This window comes from Manis pentadactyla, chromosome 6 (assembly GCF_030020395.1).
Source record: "Manis pentadactyla isolate mManPen7 chromosome 6, mManPen7.hap1, whole genome shotgun sequence".
Taxonomy (NCBI): Eukaryota; Metazoa; Chordata; class Mammalia; order Pholidota; family Manidae; genus Manis; species Manis pentadactyla.
The window spans coordinates 158,190,463-158,215,083 of NC_080024.1; the positions used below are offsets into that span (position 1 = coordinate 158,190,463).

Consider the following 24,621-nt stretch of genomic DNA (forward strand, 5'->3'; position numbering starts at 1 on the left):
GGCCGGTAGGGGCAGCCCAGTCTCTGGACTCGGCTGCGTCGAGAGCGGGCCGGGAGGGTGCTCGGAGTTGGTGTCAGCCCCACCGGCTTGGCCCCTCTCCCAGCTCTCCGGCCGCTCACCCTCGCTTTCGTGGTCGGGGGTCGGGGTGGTGGAGGGAGTCGGGCAAAGGGACCCTCCTCCAGGACCCTGTGCAACTGCAGCTCCTGCTGCCGTGGGGTCCACCGCCGAAACCCCGGCTCACAAAAGCGGGCGCTGAGAAGCCGCCGCCCCCGCAAAGAGGAGACCCGCCAGATCCTATCAGCCGGTTCCCCAAACGCGCACAGCGCCGCGAGTCCGGGCACGCTCAGGCCGGGCGGGGCGCGGGCGGCGGGAGGGGCCGTGGTCCGGGCGCGCCCAGAGTCTGGGCCTGGGGCGCCGGGGGCTGCGTCCGGCTGGGGGGTTCGCGGCCGCCAGACTCCGCTTTCGTGTTCCGAGGTTCCTCCGAAGCGAACGAGGCGGTGCGGCCCAGGGCCCTCCCCGGCGGCCCCCGATCCCCCACGGACACGACCCCAGGCAGCCGCAGGTCGCCCCGGAAACGCCGCCCCTGTCGCTCGTGGAACAAAAGAGTCGCTCTCGCCGAGGGTCCCGGCCGCGCGGCCCCCGGCTCCTTGTCCCCCGATCGCGGGCCCCGCCAGACTCGCCAGCGGCCGCGCTTTGTGTCTGCGCGCGGGCGCGGGGCGGCCGGACCCCACGCACTGTGGGGGCACCGCGGTGCCCAGTTGTCGCCAGCGCCGGGCCCCCGTCCCGCAGCCCCTGAGGCGCCCATTCATTGGCTGGGGCGCGGACCGCCGGCGGGCTCACCTTGCTCTTGACTTCCACCGCGCTGCAGTCGAAGAAGCGCAGCGTCTGAGACTTGTGGAAACTCCGGTTCATGGTTCCGGCCGCGTTCTGGCCCGCGCTCCTCGCTCCGGGGGCTGCAGTAGGACGCTGGGGCCGGCGCCCCCGCCGCGCCCCAGCCCCGGCCCCGGCCCGAGCTCGCTCGGCCGCCCGGCTGCTCCGAGTGCGGCGGCCCGAGCTGGGCCGGCCGCGCGCCTCGGGGACCCAGGGGCCGCGCGTGGGAGGAGCCGAGGACGCCGGCGCGCGCCGCCCCAGGTCCGGCCTCCGAGGACCCGCCTTACTCCCCGCCCCGGGCCCCGAGGATGCGTCCCGGCTCCCCGGGGACACGCCCCCAGTCCCCGCCCCACGTCCCGAAGACCTGCCGCGCCCCCTGAGGACCGGTCCCCCGAGGTCCCGCCCCTAGCCCGAAGACGCTACCGCAAACTCCGCTACACTCCTCGAGGAGCGCCCCCCGCCCGCGCCCTGCAGCCTGAGGACCCGCTCCCAGCCCCCTCCCGGACCCCGAGGACCCTCCCCAAACCTTCCGCTCTTCCAGGACCCTACGCCAACTCCCACCGCCCCCTCCTCTCACACCCACAGGCTCCTCCCCGCGCCTCGAGGACCCGCCTCCGAAGACCCGCCGCCGATCCCCGCCCTGTGCCGGGAGAGCCCGCCCCACGAGCCCCAAGGACCCGCCCCATCTCCACCACGCACCCCCGAGAATTGACCTCCTCAGCACCCCGTACACCCAGCTGAGCCGTCCCCAAGGACCACCCCGCGCCCCCGCCAAAACCCGCCCCATGCCTCGAGGACCCGCCCCTCCAAGGACCCACCACAATCCCCGACCCGCGCTGCTCCGACACATCTCCCAGTAACCGCGCACGGGCCAAGGGGGGACCAGGCCTCGCAACTCCCGCTACGCACCGCACCCCTCCGCCTTGCCGAACCGCTCCTGAGGACCCGTTCCCGCGCCCGCCCCCGAAGTTGCTGCTTGCAGGTAGCTTCGCGCCACGGTAGGAGCAACCCCGAGAGGAAGAAAAGAAGCATCGTCCACCCGCCCAGGTAACCTAGTTCCCAGCTCGGCTCCCTGCTTTCTTCTTGTGCTCCATGGCAGGATTTTGCCTCACCGGGCGGCCAGGGAAGTGGGCTGATTTAGGCTGGTTTTTGCTTTAGTCTTGGGTAATGGGAACCACTTGAGGCCTTACCTCTTGGGCCCCGCCTGTCTGCACTAGCTGCCAGGTGGTTCTGGGTTTGAAGGCACACTAGCACAGGTCAAAGTGAAGGGTAAGGAGGGGGACAGCAACACTTCTAGGCCTGCCCGATAAAGGGTGACTTCTCCAAGGACAGGAGAAAAAAAGGGCACTTTAGGAGAAAGGTGGCATCAACTGCTAGTCTTGTCATGGAGTACCGTTTTCTAGGGGGCTCTGGAAGGTGGCTGCTGAAACCGAAATCCTTGCCCTTGCGTAATTTGTATGAGATTAAGAAGATAAATAGGTGTTTAAAAGTTTTTATACGTGTGCCATAAATAATCATAATTTATACGTTACATAAGTATAAAGTTACTATAAATTCATTGTGAAAGAAATCTGGGGAGTACAAAGAAGTGAAAGAAAAAAGTTAAAATCATCCATAGTCATACTACTCAGCAATCGAGTCTATTAACATTTTGGTACATTTTATCTCTGTTTCATTTCCTTCATATATGTATATATGTTACAAAATTGTGATCATGCTGTTTAATCAGTTTTGCAACCTGCTTTTTTCACCTCATGTTATATAAGGAACATTTCATGAGGTGTTCTTATTGTGAAAATTAATAAAGGCAAGCCCCACTCAAGTGGAGCTGGGAGGTTAGAAGGGGAGCCGTACCACCTCACGTAAATTACAGGAAGAGTCCTCATCACAGACCCCAGCAGAAGCATCCTCAACAGGAAGAACCATCAAGCACAGTCCTCAACAGGGCAAGATGCCCAGGGCACCCCCTTCAAGAAATCAACTCCCACTGCAGCTCAGTCACTCGTCGCCCTGAACTCTCACTTTCCTCTGGTGGACTTTGTGGGAAGCGACCTCCCCCCCACCCCACTTTCCTCCTTTCCTATAAAGTAAGGTTCCTCCTCTTTGTTGGATTTCCCTCTGGCTTGGCCGTAGCTTTTATGTCTTAAATTGCAATTTTCTGCTATTCCTGAATAAGCCCAATTTTGCTGGTAAAACAACTTATTTTTAAGGTTAACTTGAGAAATACAGTTTTTAAAAGCTGCATATATGAATATATTCATAATTTTTAATCATTGTTTTATTGAATATTTAAGATGTTTCCAGTGTTCAGCTTTTATATATTACTGTTACTTGAGTTCAATTATTACTGATTATGTTGTTAGAATTGACTCCAAGAAAAAAGCAATTACTAGACCATAGAGTACACATATTTCTAAACCCTTTAATACAGATTGCCAAACTGCATTATCCAAATTTTATTTGGCATTTCATTTCAGTGAATATCCTGCTACATGCCAGGAACTATGATTGCACAGGCACAGAGCTAAAGTCCCTGCCCCTAAAGAAACACCAGTCTGGCCACGGTTCCAGACATGTAGAAAGAATTAGCAATCAAGGATTAAATACAGTAATTAAGAAAACAAAAATGCCAAGAGAGTCCCATTCAAGAAAAGTATTTCCAGACAGAAGGTTGAGGATATCCACTGGCCTGAAAGAAAGGACCTGGAATATTAGTTTATTAATGCAAAGTTTAATAAACTCCAGGTTGAATTTTTTTACTTGTGAATAGATGTACACTTGGAAGAAGGGGTGGGCTGCAGGCAGAGGTGTTGACTCTCCCTCATGGGGACTCCTAAACGCATGAGACCTTTGATTATCACCACTTGCTGACACTGGACATCGTTGTCTCCTGTGGATAGAAGAGATTCCAGGCAAGCTCGGACCCAGATAGTTTAAGAAGTGGGGGACAAGGGGTGAGTGGGGGTGCCAGGGGCAAGGTGGGAGTACCTAGCAAACTCAGTGCTCGGAGAGTGGGAGGAAAGGCTGGAAGCTGCAGAATCCCATGCTTGAAGGAAGACCTCCAGCCTTGTGAGGTCTGAGGCCTGGCAATTTGTGCACCTGGACTGTTAGTGACACTTGACGCATCCCCTTCAGACACCTGAGGGTGTCTGCACTTGAGCAAGACCCACACAGAGTGCACATGCCCTTTTCTCCTCATGTTGTCCGGGGAATGCTGGCAAGTGGCATGTGGAGCCTGTTTCTAGCTGAGACTTGAACACTATTCTTTCAGGCTTCAAGCCTATGGGTGAGTTGGGTGTAGACAGAAACAGTTGAAGTCTCAAAATTCTGTGTATGTGGCTACTAAAGACCGTTTCAACAAAAAAGGAAAAGATTTAATAATGAAAAACACACATGCAGAACTTGTTTTAAAGACCCTGATAATAGAGAGGAGAAATGTCAGCTTTCTGTGAATTGTTGACTCAGCAGTGAGCAGGTCTCATTGATGCCAGGTGTGATGGAGAAGAGACTCCAGCCAGTCCACCACCATCCCCTGCCTACCAGGTAGGGGTCCCCTGCTCCAGGATGCTTGGCTTGGAGTCCGTCCCACATGCACAGCCCCAGGGCTGGCCAGAGTCTGAGTCTGTGCAGCAGGATAAGTGGAGGGGATGCCTAAACAGAACAGGATTACCGGCTCTTCCATGGGGTCACTCGGCGACGTCTGGAGGGTGTGTCAGTGACAAGGAGAGGCCAGGGCTGCTATAAACATCCTACAATGGATAGGACAGCCTCAACCAAAGAGAATGGTTCGACCCAAAATGTCGGCACTCCAGAGGGTGGGAAGCCTGGGGCCTGAGGCAATGCTGACTTCCAGAAGAAGCTACGACCCCAGCCCATCCTTCTTCCTGCCAAGGTGGGGTGGGTCTCTCCTCTAGTCTGGTCAAACTGAAGGGCCTTTTGCTGTCTACTATTAATGGGTGTCTGGGGCCTCATCCTTAGAAGTCAGGAATGGAGGGCCTTGCCTGCTCCCTGACTTCCATGGCTCATGGCTGATGGCCCCCCCAACAGCCACTCCTCTGTGTTCTGGAGCAGGGCCTAGAAAGCCAGGGTGAGGGGCTGCTGACTTTACCACTAGCAGGTGCGGTCTTGATCCCACCAGTAATGTCTGATGTGGCGCTTGGGTAGAAAGAGCCAAATTGGGATGATTGGCAGTGAACCAGCAGCTGCTTTTATGGACCTCCTTGAGTGGCAAGGCTCCAGGGTCTGTTAAGTAGCAGAGAACTGGTGAAGGCACATCCTTAAACTTCCAAACCGAAGCCCAGGACCTTTCAGATCTTACTTCCTCCAAAGGCTCTCTTGGCCACAGGCACCCCACTTCAGGCCTTCAGCATGCTGCCTGGTTGTGCACCAGGAACCCCAGTAGTGTGCGGTATACAACATCCGAAATCCAGGTCAAAGTGGCTCAGTCTGATGCTGCAAGGAGACCTATCAGTAGGTCACTGGTGGGTAGCTCTTGGATTGGAATCACAGGTTATTTTTACTTACTTTTCATCTTCTGCATTTAAAAAACCTCTGCCATGAAACCCCATACACAAAAGTCAACTCAAAATGAGTCAAAGACCTGAATGTAAGTCATGAAACCATGAATCTCTTAGAAAAAAACATAGTCAAAAATCTCTTGAATGTAAACATAAGCAACTTTTTTCTGAACGCATCTCCTCAGTCAAGGGAAACAAAATAAAAAAATGAATAAATGGGACAACATCATGCTAAAAAGCTTCTGCACAGCGAAGGACATTATCAGCAGAATAAAAAGGCATCCTACAGTATGGGAGAATATATTCGTAAATGACATATCTGACAAGGGGTTAACATCCAAAATATATAAAGAACTCACACACCTCCACACCCAAAAAGCAAATAACCCTATTAAAAAATGGGCAGGGGACATGAACAGGCACTTCTCCCAAGAAGAAATTCAGATGGCCAACAGACCCATGAAAAGATGCTCCACATCGCTAATTATCAGGGAAATGAAAATCAAAACCACAATGAGGTATCACTTCACACCAGTTAGGATGGCCAACATAGAAAAGACTAGGAACAACAAATGTTGGTGAGGATGTGGAGAAAGGGGGAACCCTCCTACACTGTTGGTGGGAATGTAAACTAGTTCAACCACTGTGGAAAGCAGTATAGAGATTCCTCAAAAAACTAAAAATAGAAATACCATTTGTCCCAGGAATTCCACTCCTAGGAATTTACCCTAAGAATGTAGGATCCCAGTTTCAAAAAGATATATGTACCGCTATGTTTATTGCAGCAGTATTTACAGTAGCCAAGATACGGAAGCAACCTAAGTGTCCATCGGTAGATGAATGGATAAAGAAGATGTGGTACATATACACAATGGAATACTATTCAGCCATAAGAAGAAAACAAATCTTACTATTTGCAACAACATGGATGGAGCTAGAGGGTATTATGCTGTGTGAAATAAGCCAGGCGGAGAAAGACAAGTGCCAAATGATTTCACTCATCTGTGGAGCATAAGAACAAAGCAAAAACTGAAGGAACAAAATAGAAGCAGAGTCACAGCATCCAATAATGAGCTAACAGTTGCCAAAGGAAAGGGACTGGAGGGGGTGGGTGGGAAGGGAGGGAGAAGGGAAATAAGGGGCATTACGATTAGCACACATAACATAGGGGGTGGTCATGGGGAAGGCAGTACAGCACAGAGAAGACAAGTAGTGACTCAGTAGCATCTTACTACACTGATGGACAGTGACTGTAATGGGGTATGTGGTGGGGACTTGATAATGGGGGGAATCTAGTAACCACAATGTTGCTCATGTGATTGTATATTAATGATATAAAAAAAAAATCTCTGCCATGAGCATGGTTTCTGTTGTCAGAACCCTGTTGAAGTGACAGCTCAGTGGATGGGCGTTGCTTTGCAAAAGGATCCTATGTGACTCCTGACCAATCCCTGTGCCTATGTGCACTTGAAGCTGGGGGCCTCCATCAGCCGCAGTGACCTCCCAGAACACCAATCTTTCCCAACCACCAGCCTGTAGACCCTGTGCCCTGCTGGTCAGGAGACTTGACCCAGTTCTTTGTGGAGAAAAATGACAGATACTGTCCACAAATTTCCAATATAGCCCTTGGAGAGTCTACTTCTGGGCATGGAGATGTGTTGGAGAGGGCACTGCTGGTGTCTGCCCCCCAAACCTCAAAAGCAGACCTATTGATTTTTATATTGTCTTCCCTTCTGCAAATGTTGACTGGCACTTGGCCTTGGGTAGCGTGTAAACCTTTTTCATCTATTCACTGTAGAGTCTTAATATTGCTTTGGACTTGCCCAAAGTCATGCTTTAGTGGAAGAAGGGGCTTTGAAAGGCCCACATGTTCTTCCTTCCAAGCCACACGTCCTCTGGTCCTTCCTTAAGCTGCCCCTTCTCCCACTTTTCCAACCTGGCAGTTGCTGCTGCCTCATCTATTACCTGGGCTCTCCTACCTACCTATCCTCAGGAACCTGAAAGGATCTTTTTTCAGAAGAAGTTGAAGTACCTCTTAGATTAGTTAAGGTCCTTTTGGTCTCGAGGGTATTCTGGAAGGGGCGGCAGTGTCTCCCAGAGCAGCTATGGGCTGCTGCTGCGTTTTGGGTGCTAAAACCAGAATCTTCCTGTAGGGGAGGCTCAGGTTAAGGACATCTGGGCTGCATGTGGTGTGTGAGATTGGAGACATTACTCCACCTCCCTGCTCTGGTTTCCTTATCTGTGAAATGAGGACTGAATGTGTTGAAAGCAGTGAGTTGCAGAATGCCCATGCCAGGGAGCACCTCCGTGTATGCTACTGCTGTAACAGTTGGAAAGGTCTCACCTTTTCTGTCCCAGCAACTTTTGCAGTGGGAGGACAAGGAGGGGCATTTCAAAGGGAGAAGACTGGGAAAAAGTAGGCAGAGGGGGGTCCATGGGGCAAGGGTCTCGGTGATCCATGGGTGAACTTGGGGAGAGGGTTTACATGTAGCATGTGTGAGGGCTGTGGCCAGTTGCAGAGTAGTCAGCGCCCAGCATTTAGGTCTGGACAAAGCAGGAAGATGCCAAGGCTCTGCTACACCCCAACTGTGAGGATGCAAAGCATCACGTCACCCCTCTGTGTCCCGTGGGCAGTGGAAATGGCTGGTCAAAGGGTGCCAGTTTCAGTTCTGTGAGATGAACTAGCCTCTAGTTGACAATGCTGGATGCTATAGGTAAAATCTGAGAGAACTGATCTTATGTTAAGCGTTCTTACCGCACACAAGATCTTGATGATAACAATGACAAATACATTGATAGGGTGGGATGAAATTTTGGAGGTGATGTATCTGTGTTTATGGCTTCATTGGTATGAAGCTATCTCCAAACTCAGCAGGTTTCATATATTAACTATGTACAACTTTTCATATGTCAATCATACCTCCACACAGTGGTTTTAAAAAAATAAAATGGGAGAGAATATAGCCACTCAAAGCACTGAGCACATTGCCTATCATAGTAAATAAGCAAATAAATGTAATAATGGTTCAGTCTGTGCTCCCGACGGGGAGCTGGTCCACAGGTACTTGGCAGGTGGTGGCCTGGCCAGCTGCTCCCACTCCCAACTCAGCATTGCTTCTGCCAAGCCAGATGGCGAGCTCAGGCTGGAGACCACCTCCTCCTGACCGGCTGCTTGCCAACACATGACACTTTCCTCTGGTCACTTTCTGTCTGCCCCCTCTTCTGACACCTGGGGCCCTAACCTTTAGCTCCTCCAAGAACCTGGGTTTGCAGATACATGTGGACATTTTGAAGTGTACAGATCTGTGTTGCCTTTGTTCCCTGTCCTTTGGTCAGAGATAAAGGTGGGAAAGCTCAGCTGTGAGATCAATAAGTGCCAGGCATGCTCTGCCATCTGGTGCCTCAGACTTAAAAGAAATGGTGAACTATGTGCCTCATTTTATAAAGAATGGTCTTCAATGACACATCTACATACATAAAATGAAATGGCACTGAAATCTCATTACTGGACTTTTGCTTTGCACAAGACACTTAGGTGTAAAAGAATGTTAACTGGTCATTAAGACTGTAATCTGTAGAGGTGGGGTTTAAGTGAAAAAGGAGCAGTTCTATGATCAAACATCTATTACTGATAAATATTTCCTAAGAAAACATTTTCTCAGGTATGTTTTTGTTTAAGAATAGGAAAGTGTTACTACGATATTTGAATCAGTGCACTTCTGCATGTGCAATGCTTTTTAATATATTTTCTGGAGGAGGCAAGAGAAGAAATGAGATTATTTCAGTTGAAACAAGGAACAGGCAGAATACTAAAGCTTTTACACTTTGTCATCATATGGTCTGTGGGGAAGTTGGGGTTCCTATGGCCAGGATCCTCACTGAACTTAAACCACCTGATGATGTAACTGGCCTGTTGCTAGGCTACCGCTTCCATACCTGTAGGCAATGAGCTATTATTGTGCTGTACGGAGAGCTCGGCCCAGTGCTCTGGGCAGAGGCAGAGACGCTAGTGCTCGACCTACAGCCGGGAGAACAAGCTGGGTAATAAACCCTTTCACCCTAAAGAATGTTTTGCTGTCCATTTCTTTGGACACACTGAATCCATAGCGAACTTGCCCGGGGCTGAAACCCATTGGCAAGACAGGTCTCATGGAAAGGTTCCCCTTTTCACATTTTACTCTACATCAGTTCTAAAAGGACCCTTTTTGCTTTTTTAATGAAATGACATCTTAAAGTTGAGTGGAATCTTTCTTATGCCCAAACTGACTTATTGGCAGTTATGTCAATAGACAGCAACTTCTGCACATTGGGAGCTGGAACTGAGCCAATTCCCTGCATTCCAGAACCATGTGGGAATCATTGTTCACATCTGTTCACATGCTACAAAGGGGCTCTGCTTGAGGTGCAAAGGGTTGTGTGTGGAGCCTACTGGTCCACAGGAGTACATGCATGCCCCAGGTGGGAAGCCAAAAGATGGGCAAACATCAACCCATTGTCTGGTTTTAGTAGAAAACCCTGAAGGGCTTATTCAAAGTACAATCAAAAGCCCCTGAAACATAAAGTATGATCCTTGTTGTAAAGCTCACTTTAAGCATGGATTAAAATCTCAGGGTCATTTTTTCCCCTCACAAAACAAAGGTTTTCATGGATATGCTGGTGAATATAGCTGACTGTGACTTCATGGCAGAAAAGTGTTGTGAGCTGTCACAGTGAGCTTTCTGATGCCTCTCCCAGTTAGTTCCGAGGTTCAAAGTTGTTGCACCTGGATTTCCCAGGAGAGGATGCTCTGGATGGGTTTCCTTGTGTTTATTTCATCATGGTTTCGTGGTGGACCACCAGGCCCTACTTCTAGTTGTGCTGTTTGTGGGCTTCTCTAACATAATGTCATTGATTCAACTTCTGCATAATGCTGGGTCATGGCCTGAACTCGGCCTGGAAACACAGATATCAAGGAAGCACCCATTCCCTCTGACCCTTGTGCTCTTAGCCAAAATAATCCCAAAGCCAGGCATGAGTTGTTCCTTCATTCTAGATAGATATGTGCCAGTCCAGCACTGTGGGACCTGGTGAAAATCTTCCCAGAAGGCACTGTTCACTACTCACTGAAACCCCCAACAGCACACTGAAGAAAGTGAGCAAAAACCACTGTTGGCTGCTGAGAAGGTAGCCAGTCTCATCCTGAGGGAAGAGAAAGGTTTGAATTCAGGATTACCCAGTTTGATGCCCCATCATTAAACTAGAGGCCCTTCACCTTCAATATGTTCCTAATCTGACTGCTCTAGAGTGACCCACTACAAACCCCAAGGACAAACTGGAAGGCCTGGTGGGCTCCCTCACACTATCCCCATCCTCTCTCTTGGTGTCCTGGTTTACTTTCTAATGTCCACAACTATGCAACCTTTCAGGGTGCAGATGTGGCCCTGAGTCTGGGGAGGATACCCCAGGGCCTGCTGCTGCATCCATTCCAACAGGGGTTTCACTTCCCCCAGAATGTTCCAGGAGGCATCTTCCAAGGAGGGAAAGGGAGGGAAAGCATCTTGTGTGTGGTCTGGGATTAAGGGGAGTATGTCTTGAGGACCCAGGGAAGGAAGGGCTTAATACAGAGAATGGTGGGTGTTTTAATTACTTTTGGTGTATGGTGTAAGGTGGTACCTGGTGTGGTTCATCTTGAGTGGCTGTCAAGGTTTCCAAGCATCATTCCTGGGAGAGGCTGTCCTTTCCTTATTGTACCTTCTGGGCTCCTTGTTCATGGATTCACTACCCAGGTGTATGAGGGTTTATTTCTGGAATCTCAATTCTGTTCCATTCATCCACCTAGCTGGTACTGCCCTCTTTCAATACTATAGCTTTTAGAATAGTTTGAAATCAGGGAGTTTGGCATCTTCACTTTCTTCTTATGAATGCCTTGGCTATTGGGGTCAGAGGTTAGGGGCTAAGGGTGAGGGTTAGGGGATAGGGTTAGGTGTTAGGGGTAATCGTGTAACCTAGAGTTAATTGTTTAGGTTATAGTAGGACTAAGGTGACAGCTAGGGTTGGGGTTAGGGATTTGCGTCAGGGTCAGCTCCTAGGTCAGGGCCAGCTTCAGAGATACACAGGAAAATGGAGAAACCCTGTAAAATGGCACAAGCCATCAACTAAATACCACCACCAGCCAAAAAGCCCAAGGAATGCCTTTGTGGCACACGTGAGTCCCTGTTCAAGTTTGAGGAACCAGCCAGATGTCCCCAGACAAGGAAGTGGTGGACCCAGGCTTCCCCTGGATGGGTGGCCAGGGTCGCCTGTCCTATGCCCATTCTGAGCCCTGGCATTGGGTCCACATCTCTTGCTGCGCCTCCGATTATGAAGCTATGGACCTAAAGGGTATTGGTTTCCGGTAGCTCCCTGGTAGCCAGGCCCCGGGTGGGCATTCTGTGGCCGCTGAACTGACAGGGCCATCCTTTCCTCTCCACAGGCAGACCCAAGAGGGCTGCATCGAGGAATCTGTTTCCCAAGTCACCCAGAAGGCCCAGAAAGCGCCCCAGGAAGTGAGGACGCCCCTGGCACATGGCCACTCCACAGAAATCCCAGCAGTACAGCCAGGAAGACCCGTTGGGGCCCCCAGGGCTGGAGGGCCGGGCGAGGGACTGACAGGGGTGTGAGACACGGCTGGGGTGGGCTTGGGGAGCAGGAGTAACTGGGAGGCTGCTGTATCTCCAGGCCGTGGATGTCCAGATGCAGGGCATGGCCCTGAGAGGCCCTGCTGGAGAACCCCAACCCGGGCTGGAGAGCCAGGGCCGAGCGGCATCCATGCCTCGCCTGGTGGCAGAGACTCAGGTGGGTGGTCTGGGAAGGTCAGGGTCGTGGGAGGGCGTGGGTGGTGAGGAGTCCTGGCATAGGGAGGGTTTGTGTCCCGGGTGGGGGCTTGGCTGGGATGGACTTCCCCTGGTGTCGTGGTGGCCAGTATACCGTCAGCCCCTTTGGGTGTCCCCAGAACGCGATGCTGGTCTGTAGAGGTGTGGCCAGGCCAGCCACCCACCTGTGCTGGGCATCCTCTCTGGGCACTATGGCCTCCAGCCTCATGCCCCTGGCCCAGCCTGTCCCTCCCTGAAACACCCCAGCTGCTGCCCTCCTCCAGGGAACACACCCAGCTCCTCACACATTGGTTCACCCTTTGCCTCCACGTCCTTGAGGCCTCAGAAGTTCCGGGGATGACCTGCCTTGTTCTCTCCCTGGACACTGGAGGCAGTGTCCCCTCCTGCCCCTGCTTGTTTTGGGACATTGAACCAAGAGGGAAGGCCCCTTGGGTGGGGAGCTGTGACTTTGCGTACTTCCTGGGCTGATCCTCAGTGAGTGGCCTGCAGACCCGAGGCTGTGACAGGGGTCTCTGCTTTCACTGGCCAGGTAGGTGAGGGGCCAGAGAGGGGCTTGGCCTGTGCCTCAGACTTTCAAGGCCTGCCCAGGACTGTGCCAGCTCCAGTTAGCCCGAGAGTGGCCTGAGCCCTCTGTGTGTTTCTTCCAGCCCTGTCCCTGCCTCCTTTTGTTGTGGTTTCTGGTTCTGTAGAGTTAATTTGGACTTCATTCTTGTAACTTCTTCCTCTGTCGCTCCCACTGGTAGTGCTTCTGTCCTCTTCCAGTTCATCACACTGACTGGCTTGGTGGAGTCAGGGCCCGGCCCCCTCCCTAGAGTGAACACTCAACTTCTCCATTCCATGCCTCTTCTCCCTCCTTTTTATCTTTCTTTCTTTTTTCTTTTGGTATCGTTAATGTACAATTACATGAGCAACATTATGGTTACTAGACTCCCCCTATTATCAAGTCCGCTCCCCATACTCCATTACAGTCACTGTCCATCAGCGTAGTAAGATGCTATAGAATCACTACATGTCTTCTCTGTGTTACACTGTGTTCCCCCCCCCACATTATACATTCTAATCATAATGCTCACCTTTCCCCCTTATCCCTCCCTTCCCACCGATCCTCCCCAGTCCCTTTCCCTTTGGTAACTGTTAGTCCATTCTTGGGTTCTGTGAGTCTGCTGCTGTTTTGTTCCTTCAGTTTTTGCTTTGTTCTTATACTCCACAGATGAGTGAAATCATTTGATACTCATCTTTCTCCACCTGGCTTATTTCACTGAGCATAATACCCTCTAGCTCCATCCATGTTGCAAATGGTAGGATTTGTTGTCTTCTTATGGCTGAATAATATTCCATTGTGTATATGTACCACCTCTTCTTTATCCATTCATCTATTGATGGACAGTTAAGTTTCTTCCATTTCTTGGCTGCTGTAAATAGTGCTGCGATAAACATAGGAGTGCACATGTCTTTTTCAAACTGTGCTGCTGCTTCTTAGGGTAAATTCCTAGGAGTGGAATTCCTGGGTCAAATGGTATTTCTATTTTGAGTTTTTTGAGGAACCTCCATACTGCTTTCCACAATGGTTGAACTGATTGACATTCCCACCAGCAGTGTAGGAGGGTTCCCCTTTCTCCACAACCTCACCAACATTTGTTGTTGTTTGTCTTTTGGATGGCAGTCATCCTCACTGGTGTGAGGTGATATCTCATTGTGGTTTTAATTTGCATTTCCCTGATGATTAGGGATGTGGAGCATCTTTTCATGTGCCTGTTGCCCATCTGAATTTCTTCTTTGGAGAAGTGTCTGTTCAGCTCCTCTGCCCATTTTTTAATTGGCTTCTTAGCTTTTTGTTTGTTGAGGTGCATGAGCTCTTTATATATTTTTTATGTCAACCCCTTATTTGATATGTCATTTATGAATATATTCTCCCATTCTGTAGGGTACCTTTTTGTTCTATTGATGGTGTACTTTGCTGTACAGAAGCTTTTCAGTTTGACAGAGTCCCACTTGTTCATTTTTTATTTTGTTTCCCTTGCCCTGGGAGATATGTTCATGAAGAAATTTCTCATATTTATGTCCAAGAGATTTTTGCCTATGTTTTTTTCTAAGAGTTTTATGGTTTCATGACTTATATTCACGGCTTCGATCCATTTTGAGTTTACTTTTGTGTATGGTGTTAGGCAATAATCCAGTTTCATTCTCTTGCATGTAGCTGTCCAGTTTTGCCAACATTAGCTGTTGAGGAGGCTGTCATTTCCCCACTGTACATCCATGGCTCCTTTATCATATATCAATTGACCATATATGTTTGGGTTTATATCTGGGCTCTCTAGTCTGTTCCATTGGTCTATGGGTCTGTTCTTGTGCCAGTACCAAATTGTCTTGATTACTGTGGCTTTTTAGTAGAGCTTGAAGTCAGGGAGTGTCATTCCCCCCACTTTATTCTTCCTTCTCCGGATTGCTTTGGTTATTTGAGGTCTTTTGTGGTTCCATATGAATTTTAAAACTATTTTGCTCTAGCTCATTGAAGTTTGCTATTGGTATTTTGATAGGGATTGCATTTAATCTGTAGATTGCTTTAGGCAGGATGGCCATTTTGACAATTTTAATTCTTCCTACCCATGAGCATGGGATGTGTTTCCATTAACTGGTATCTTCTTTAATTTCTTTCATGAGTGTCTTGTTTTCAGAGTATAAGTCTTTCACTTCCTTGGTTAGGTCTATTCCTAGATATTTTATTCTTTTTGATGCAATTGTGAATGGAATTATTCTTCTGATTTCTCTTTCTGCTAGCTCATTGTTAGTATATAGCAATGCAACAGGTTTCTGTGTATTAATTTTGTATCCCGCAGCTTTAATGAATTCAGATATTTTATCTAGTAGTTTTGGAGTCGATTCCTGAGGGTTTTTTTTATGTACAGTGTCATTTATCATGCAAACAGTGTCAGTTTACCTTCTTCCTTGCCAATCTGGATGCCTTGTATTTCTTTGTTTTGTCTGACTGCCATGGCTAGGACCTCCAGTACTATGGTGAATAACAGTGAGGAGAGTGGGCATCCTTGTCTTGTTCCCGATCTTAGGGGAAAAGCTTTAAGCTTCTCGCTGTTAAGTATAATGTTGACTGTGGGTTTGTCATATATGGCCTTTATTATGTTGAGGTAATTGCCCTCTATACCCATCTTGTGGAGAGTTTTTATCATGAATGGGTGTTGAATTTTGTTGAAAGCTTTTTCAGCATCTATGGAGATGATCATGTGGTTTTTGTCCTTCTTTTTCTTGATGTGATGGATGTTGTTGATGCATTTTCGAATGTTGTATCATGCTTCCATTCCTGGGATGAATCCCACTTGATCATGATGGACGATCTTTTTGATGTAATATTGAATTCAGTTTGCTAAAATTTTTTTGAGTATTTTTGCATCTATGTTTATCAGGAATATTGGTCTGTAATTTTCTTTTTTTGTGGTGTCTTTGCCTGGTTTTGGTATTAGAGTGATGTTGGCCTCATAGAATCAGTTTGGGAGTATTCCCTCCTCTTCTACTTTTTGGAAAACTTTAAGGAGGATGGGTATTAGGTCTTCATTAAATGTTGGATAATATTCAGCAGTGAAACAATCTGGTCCAAGGGTTTTGTTCTTAGGTAGTTTTTTGATTACCAATTCAATTTCTTTGCTGGTAATTGGTTTATTCAGGTTTTCTGTTTCTTCCTTGGTTAGCCTTTGTAGGTTGTATTTTTGTAGAAAGATGTCCATTTCTTCTAGGGTATCCAGTTTTTTAGCATATCATTGTTCATAGTATTCTTTCATAATTCTTTGTATTTCTGTGGTGTCCATAGTAATTTTTCCTTTCTCATTTTTGATTCTGTGTATGTGTGTAGACTCTTTTTTTCTTGAAAAGTCTGGCTAGGGGTTTATCGATTTTGTTTATTTTCTCACAGAACCAGCTCCTGCTTCCGTTGATTCTTTCTGTTGTTTTATTCTTCTCAATTTTATTTATTTCTGCTTTAATCTTTATTATGTCCCTCCTTCTACTGACTTTGGGCCTCATTTGTTCTTCCTTTTCTAGTTTCATTAATTATAAGTTTAGACTGTTCATTTGGGATTGTTCTTCTCTCCTGAGTTGGACCTGTATTGCAGTATACTTCCCTCTTAGCACGGCCTTTGCTGCATACCACAGATTTTGTGTTGTTGAATTATTGTTGTCTTTAGTCTCTAAACATTGCTTGATCTCTGTTTTTTTTGGTCATTGATCCATTGATTATTTGTGAGCATGTTGTGTGTTTGTGGGCTTTTTTGTTTTCTTTGCATAATTTATTTCTAGTTTCATACCCCTGTAGTCTGAGATGCTGCTTGATACAATTTCAATCTTTTTAAATTTATTGAGGCTCTGGTATGTGTCCCAGTATGTGTTCTTTTCCAGAAAATGTTCCTTGTGTACTTGAGAAGAGTATGTATCCTGCTGCTTTTGGGAGGAGTGTTCTGTAGATGTCCATTAAGTCCATCTGTTCTAGTGTGTTGTTCAGTGCCTCTGTGTCCTTACTTATTTTCTGTCTGGTGGATCTGTTCTTTGGAGTGAGTGGTGTGTTGAAGTCTCCTAAAGTGAATGCATTACATTCTAGTTTTCCCTTTAATTCTGTCATTATTTGTTTCACATATGTAGATGCTTGTATGTTGGGGGCATAGATATTTATAATGGTTATATTCTCTTGTTGGACTGAACCCTTTATCATTATGTAACGTCTGTCTTTGTCTCTTGTTACTTTCTTTGTTTTGACGTCTATTTTGTCTGATACAAGTACTGCAACTCCTGCTTTTTTCTCCCTAATGTTTGCATGAAATATATTTTTCCATCTCTTCACTTTCAGTCTGTGTATGTCTTTGGGTCTGAAATGAGTCTCTTGTTGTCAGCATATAGACAGGTCCTGTTTTTTTTTTTTTTTATCCATTCTGCCCTTCTATGTCTTTTTGGTGCATTTCGTCCATTTACATTTAGGATGATTATTGATAGATGTGTACTTATTGCCATTGTAGGCTTTAGATATGTGGTTACCAAAGGTTCAAGGGCAGCTTCCTTACTATCTAACAGTCTCACTTAACTCGCTTATTACACTATTTCAAACACAATCTAAAGGTACTTTCCCCTCACCCCTTCTTTTTCTTTTCTCCTGCACTCTTTATGTATTAGGTGTCATATTCTGCACTCTTTGTGTGTCCCTTGACTGATTGTGAGTAGTTGATTTAATTTTGCACTTGCTTGGTAATTAATTGGTCTGGTACCTTTATGGTGGGTTTACTTTCTCTGGTGGCAGCTATTTAGCCTTAGGACCACTTCCATCTATAGCAGTCCCTTTAACATATGCTGTAGGGCTGGCTTAGTGGTGGTGAATTCCTTCAACTTTTGTTTATCTGACATTTTAAAATCCCTGCTTCAAATTTAAGTGATAATCTTGCCTGGTGGAGTTTTCTTGGTTGGAGGCCTTCTGTTTCATCGCATTAAATATATCATGCCATTCCCTTCTGGCCTGTAAAGTTTCTGCTGAAACATTTGCTGATAGCCTGATGGGCTTTCCCTTATACATGATTTTTTTCTCTCTCTGGCTGCTTTCAGTACTCTCTCCTTGTCCTTGATCTTTGCATTTTAATTATTATATGTCTTGGTGTTGTCTTCCTAGGGTTCCTTTTGTTGGTGATTTTTGTGCTTCCATGAACTAAGTGTCCATTTCCTTCCCCAGACTGGGAAAGTTTTCAACAATTATTTCCTCAAAGAGACTTTCTATCCCTTTGTCTCTCTCTTCTTCTTCTGGTACCCCTGTAATGCTCATATTGTTCTGTTTGAATTGGTCTCACAGCTCTCTTATTATTCTTTCATTCCTAGAAATCCTTTTCTCTCTCTGTTTTTTGGCTTCATTGTTTTCTTTCTCCCTAATTTCCACATCACCTACAACCTCTTCAGCCTGTGTAAGCCTGCTATTAACTCCCTCCATTGTATTTTTCATTTGAGATACTGTATTCTTCAGCTCTGAGTGACTTTTTTGGAGGTCTACTGTCTTTTTGTTGAGGTCTTCCCTGAGATCTTGAATATTTTTCTGTAGATCTGTGAATATGTTTATGACTTTTACTTTGAAGTCTTTATCAGGAAGATTGGTGACTTCAGTTTCACTCAACACTTTTTCTGGTGTTTTGTCTTGTAGTTTTGTTTGGACCAAGTTCCTCTGCCTCTTCATTTTTTTTAGTGTTTCCTGTGCAACAATAACTTTGTGTAGGAGGCGCCCTCTAGTGCTCAGAAGCTCAATTTTCTGTGCAGGAGCTGTTGGCGTGCAATGGGCAGGGCACCTTTCTGTCTGGCTTGTAGTGATCTGATTTCAGAGGGGTTATGTGGGCGGTCAGCTGATTGGGGGAGCAGGGAGAATACTTGGGGCTGTGCCCCTGGAGTAGCTGTGGGCAGAACTACCCTCCCCTGACAGCCTGCAGCAGTGGTGGGGGCCACAGGTGAGATGGGCCAGCACCTGCAGGGAGGAGGGAGCTCCCAGGGCTGGCTCCTGCAGGTACTTCCCTGGCTACCCCAAAACAGGCCTGAGAAGGCTGGAAGGGTCTCCCTCTGTCTACTTGGGAGCAAAGTTTGGTTTCACTGCCAGCTGGCAGACCATGCCCCACAGTGGGGGGCCTTGGGGCTGTGTTGCCAGCAAGGATGGAGTGTCTGAAGCTCCGGAGAGTTCCTAGCCTGTTGGGCTGAGGGCAGGTTGGGGAGGTATCATCCACCTGATATTTCTCCTGAGCAGAGAGCTCTGTGCAATCCTCGCCCCTCTGGCACCCCTCTTGCTGCTGGGAAGTCTTTCAAACTGCTCTCTTTGCTTTTGTCTTGGGGGGAGGGTTTGGTAAGGTATTCCTGTTCCCCACAAGAGGCTGAAATCTCAGCCTCCCCAAGTGTTCTGCATGACTTTATTGTCCGGCCCCACGAATCACCAGAGCTCCATATAATGTGGGTTCATTGTGTTCCTGGAGCAGACCGCCAGGGGTTCAGCGGTTCTGGGCTCCCACTCCCTTCCTGCTCCTTTTCTCTTCCTCCCACCTGGGGGCTGGGGTTCGGGGAGGGCTTGGGTCCTGCTGGGTCTCAGCTTGGCCACTTTACCCTTTCTGTGGAGTCCTCTCTTCTTCCCCAGATGTAGGCGGTCAGTTCTGCAGTCTTCAGGTCATTTTGAGGTTTTGTTGTATTTGGTGTATTTTTGTGTTTTATGTGAATTTGGAGGGAGGTTTCTGCCTTGCCTTCTTACGCTGCCGTCTTTTCCCCAGAATCATCTTCTTCTTTCCCTTGGTGCTTGGCACTGAGCAGTGGCTGTGGGCGAGCTCTACTCAGAGGACCTGTTCCCACATGTCCTGATTTCAGCCCCAGGGGAGCAGCCTCATGGTCCTGCTGGATGCACAGATGGACTGGCAGAGCCATCACACTGTAGCCACTGAGGGATCTCTGGGCCCCCCACCTGGGTTTTTCCATTCAGGCCAACAGCCTCCTTCCTCCTGGCATCCTCCCTGTCTTTTAGGGACATAGATGCAAGTGGGCCACCCGGGCCGCACCAGGTGTGGGAGATGGACACTTACAGAAACAGCACTTTGTGCAGAGTGCTCTTGCAGAAAGGCTGGGTCTCAGGTGGGGAAGAACTTTCCAGGAAAAGGGGCAGGCCTGATGGCTACCGGACCCTGGTCCCTCAGTGTAGCTTCCTGAGGACCCTGGACCCCATGGGCCAGGGTCTTCTAGTTCCCACTGTCAGGCTGTGCACCTGCCCTGTCCACTCCTGCAGCTGCCCCCAGATGCCAGCCCCGTGAAGCGCTCCATCTCCACGCTGGCTCCCCAGCGCCCCCGTGTGGCTCATCTCTGCAATGCCACCCTGGACCGTGCACGAGCCACCCAGGCTGCTTCCCACCACCACCACCACCACAGCTGCCATCGCCGCAGGGACAGGAAGCAGAGGTCCCTGGAGAAGGGGCCCAGCTTGTCTGCAGACACGGATGGTGGTGCGTGCAAGAGATCCTTCATGTGGCTGTGGCCTGGGTCTGGGGTCTGAGCCCATGGGGGACCCTCTTTCTTTCTGTATCTCACAACCCCGGACAATCTGCCCTGCATAGGAAGCAGTGAGTCCTGGGCCTGGGTACCAGGCAAGATTGCCTCCCCCCCCACCCTCCGTTCTTCCCCGGGTCTCCCTGCTGGCTCTGGAGGGTCTGGGTGTTGGGTGGAAGGCCTGTCTCCCTGCTGGCCTGACTGCCTGATGTCTCCTTTCCTTGGGCCAGCACCCAGCAGCACTGCGGGCCCAGGGCCACCCCAGGGAGAGGGGCCTGTGGGCTGCCGGAGGGAGCGCAGGCAGGAGCGTGGCCGGTCCTAGGAGCGGAGGCATCTTCCTCCTCCGAGAAGCAGCGCTTCTACTCATGTGACTGCTTTGGGGGCCGCGAGCCCCCACAGCCCAAGCCCTCTCTCAGCAGCCACCCTACTTCACCAATGGCCGGTCAGGAGCCAGGACCCCTGAGACAGGTGAGACTGGGTGGCCGAGGCAGCCCTTCCTCATGGCCCTCCTTCACCTTTGCAACCCGACGCTCATGTCCTTGCTCCCAGCCAGGTCTGTGCTCTCCCTCCCTGGACCATGCCATCTCTCCTCTTCCCGGGCTCTTCCCATCACCTGCCATCCCCTGGTCGCCGTCCTGTCCCTAACTTATGCCATCTGCCTTCCCACTCCCCACATCCTGCCTGTTCCCCTCCTGGGCTGCCCTGGGTCCAGCCCACCTCTCTTCTATGCCCCTCAACCCCCACCTCCGAGACTCTCATCTTTACTGTGCTCTGTTTGATCAGGTCCTTTGATTTTGATTTTTCTCTGTTCCATTTTCTTTTAGGGTAGTGGTTCAGTGAATGGGAGCCCCTTGCTGTCAACATCTGGTGCTGGCACCCCTGGCCATGGTGGGCAGAGGCAGCTCCCCCAGACCCTGCTGACCCCCCGTCCCAGTATCACCTACAAGATGGCCAACTCCTCCCCTGTCCACTTTGCTGGGGCTCAGACAAGCCTCCCTGCCTTCTCCCCTGGTCGGCTTAGCCGTGGCCTTTCTGAACACAACGCCCTGCTCCAGAGAGACACCCTTAGCCAGCCCCTGGCCCCTGGCTCTCGAATAGGCTCTGATCCTTACCTGGGACAGCGTCTGGACAGTGAGGCCACTGCCCACACCCAGCCTGAGGACACACTCACCTTCGAGGAGGCTGTGGCCACCAACTCAGGCTGCTCCTCCCGGACTTCCTACGTGTCCTCCCTGACCTCCCAGTCCCATCCCCTCCGCCGTGTGCCCAACGGCTACCACTGTACTCTGGGGCTCAGCTCTGGTGGCCGGGTACGACACAGCTACCACCACCCAGACCAAGACCACTGGTGCTAGCTGCACCATGGCCGCCACTGCCACACGCCTGCTCAGCAGGCACAGTCCAGTTGATGAGTTTTATCATCCACACGGCTCCCAGGGACGCTTGGGGGCCTTGTCTCCTGGGCCAGCTGGGTGGAGGCCCCGCTGCTCCTCTCTCTTCTCTCACACTGGATGGATCACTGATGATCTTTCCAGAGGGATGAGGCTCTCTCCATCCCCTAGTGTGCTGCCTTCCTGGGTCTCATACTGTAGACCCAACACAGGAGTTGGTGGCGTGTGATGAGCCGGATTCAGGGAGTCTGAATCCTGTGAGATGGACCCCTGCATCTGGTGTATGTGCTTGGAATCCTTTTTAGGAGGTCTGAATATTGTGGGGGGGGCATCCTTTATCCAAAGGTGTGTTACAGAGAAGCAGACCATGTCTAAAAGTTTGGTTAGACCTCAGGATGGAGTCGATGGCAGACAGCACCTTGGGAGCCCGGCCGTGGCTCTGTGCAGGTCTTGTCAGCATCCACAAACACACACGTCTGGGATCACTCTTCATAATTTGATCAGCAAGTAGACAATAAAAATACACTCAAATGCTTTCTGTCCTCTCCCAGACACTGTCAGCTATGCAAGGGCCAAATACAAAAATGTTTTTGCCATTCATTTTGTGTTTTAATCCCAATGCCCTTCACTCTTGTCAATTCTATTTATTTGATCCAGAAAAAACAGAGGAGAAAAATGGAGAAAGAAATGTTAACATAACTTAAAAAAAGTCAAACCCTTAGGAAGATCTCAGCTTATCACGACGCATGTGTGTGTGTGACTTGTACAAGGAGATGTGCTCCCATCCAGTCCAGGCAGCCCCCCAGATGACCCCTCGCTCCTGCCACTCTCCACCAAGTGCCTGACTCCGAGCTCTCGTGCCAGGCTCCTGGTGGCTGTGACGTGGGGCCTGTGTGAACTGTGGGCGGGTTTTGTGGAAACCATTTCAAACAGCAGCCAGGTAAAAGGCTGATGCCGATGGAGAACACTGAGATAAATGACATCCAAGAGGGTGGGTGCAGTTGAAAATGGGGTGATCATTTCTCCCTTTCCTCCAGTCACGGAAGGCTGTCCTGAGAAGCCACAGAGCAGTGTAGGACATGTGCTTGCTGGGGGCACTCAATCTGTTTTCCATCTGATTCTCAGGGATGGGCCGCGATCTGTGTTGTCAGGAAGTTTTACATAAGGCCGGAGAAGAGGGAAAGATTGGATGGGTGGGGGTGGTTGGGGACAGGGCGCATGGGGCAGGAGGGAGGGCCATGTCTGAGCAGGTGTGGGCAGTTGGGACTCCCAACTGAAATGAGGCTGAAATTAAGGTGAAACAGCCAATGAAGGAGAAACTCAGCCACTGTGGCTCAGGGAGGGGCATCTGAAGCCCAGCAGTGTTTCTGGCACATGATGCGGGAAAGCCGGCCGCCGACATGCAGCCTCATGGCCACTCCTACAGGGAAAAGACTGGTTAGGACTCTGGGCATAAAATGGGGGGAGACTGTTCACTTGGGGCACACAGGAAATGTTTATACGTGTCGATCTGCTGTGTCCTCCATGTCTTGAGGTGTCAGATGGCTTCTTTGATGGATCATCTGAGTGCTCCCATTGGCCTTCAGCCCGTGATTCTCCTTAAAGAAACAGCGTGTGGTGTGAGTGTGCGTGTCTGTGTGTGGAGTGCGTCCAGTGAGTGGATGCCAAAAACCCACAGGGCTATGCAACAAAACACACAAGGCCACCACCTATTCTAGAGCTTCAGCATGATTGTGACCAAACCATTTTATAGACTTTCTTTCCTCGAAGGCACAACACTATGAGACTTTAAGATAACAGAGTATTTCACTCCAGTAGGTCGGTGCATGTGATTGCTGCACTCCTGCTGCAAAACAGAAGGATGTGTATTTTGATACTGATGTTTGTCTCTGCTCCCCAGCCTATGTTATTTTGAATGTATCTTTTCTGTGCAGAACCACAGCTGACTCCCAGGCCATTTTGGGTGGGAAATCCACTTTTCTAGACTCAGAGCCTCACTGGATTGTCTGGACTCTTCTAGACGCTGGGATCAGTGAAGATGACAGAGAGTGGGGGAGGAGACACCATGTCTTGTTTTCCTGACTCTGGGTTTTGTTTCTGTATTGTCTCTTCTTAGCTATCACGTTTCCTCTGAAATCTCACAGTGAGTTACCAAATTTTAAATGCATCAACAAGTTGTCTGCATCTGGAACCAAACAGTGGCTGTAGTTTGAGCAAGTTATGTGTGCATGTAAAATATATACATATATACAAGTATGTGCATGAAAATGTGTATCTTCGTACTTTTTGATACATTGTATTCATTTGTTAATTTTTAATTTTATTTGATATAAATCAAAAGTTTGCTGCAAAACTATTTTTAACAACAGTGTTAAAAAAAAAAAAAAGGAAGAAGTCCCAACCCTGCAACACAGCTGGGACTTGCTTCAAAAAAAATTCTGTGATTGACTAGTGCTGCCTGAGTAACATTTATCAGCCAAACTTTGGATTCTGCTATTGTTTCTACAATGACATTTTGTATGAAGCAGTCCTTGGATTAAAATAAAACTTAGCAAAAAATCAAAAACAAAACCCCATCCTGCTGCTGGGTGGTATATTCGAGGGGTGCTGGATTCAGAGGCGGGTGAGCACTGGGGGGTGAGGCCATGTGTGCTGGCTGGCACGTGGGTGCACAGCGAGGAGGGCTGGGAAGGAAACGGACTTATGTGACTTGTTCTTGGCCTTCTGGTGACATGAGCATGAATCAGGGTGAGGGTCAGCATGTACATGTGGCAGGAGGAGTCACGGTGAGGCTTCACAAGAGCTGTGGTCATGCTTGAATTAGGAATTGAATACAGTTGGGGGGGCGTTAAGGCTGGGATCCAGCAGGTATTGGCTGAAGTTCTGCCTGGCTGTAAGTGTTCGGATGGGTTAGTGCTTAGGAGTTAGGTAAGCGTGAGACAGGATGGGTTAGAG

General features: G+C 49.2%; 2 protein-coding genes across 2 annotated transcripts in view; one reads left to right on the forward strand and one right to left on the reverse strand.

Annotated features, from left to right (window-relative positions):
* PARD6G (par-6 family cell polarity regulator gamma) overlaps positions 1–1,048 on the reverse strand; it is a 59,554-nt gene extending 58,506 nt beyond the window's left edge. Inside the window, exon 1 of the mRNA XM_036883994.2 lies at positions 841–1,048. Coding sequence (XP_036739889.2) covers positions 841–912 — 72 coding nt within the window. The 5' untranslated portion in view covers positions 913–1,048. The remainder of the gene's footprint in view (positions 1–840) is intronic.
* Positions 911–24,599, forward strand: LOC130684212 (voltage-dependent N-type calcium channel subunit alpha-1B-like). Its single transcript, XM_057504345.1, has 8 exons — positions 911–1,131; positions 1,233–1,512; positions 1,592–1,917; positions 11,839–11,956; positions 12,084–12,200; positions 20,019–20,232; positions 20,506–20,743; positions 21,100–24,599. Exons 1-7 carry the CDS (start codon positions 911–913, stop codon positions 20,595–20,597), a joined length of 1,368 nt encoding a protein of 455 aa, XP_057360328.1. The 3' UTR covers positions 20,598–20,743; positions 21,100–24,599.
* The last annotated feature ends 22 nt before the right edge of the window (positions 24,600–24,621 follow it).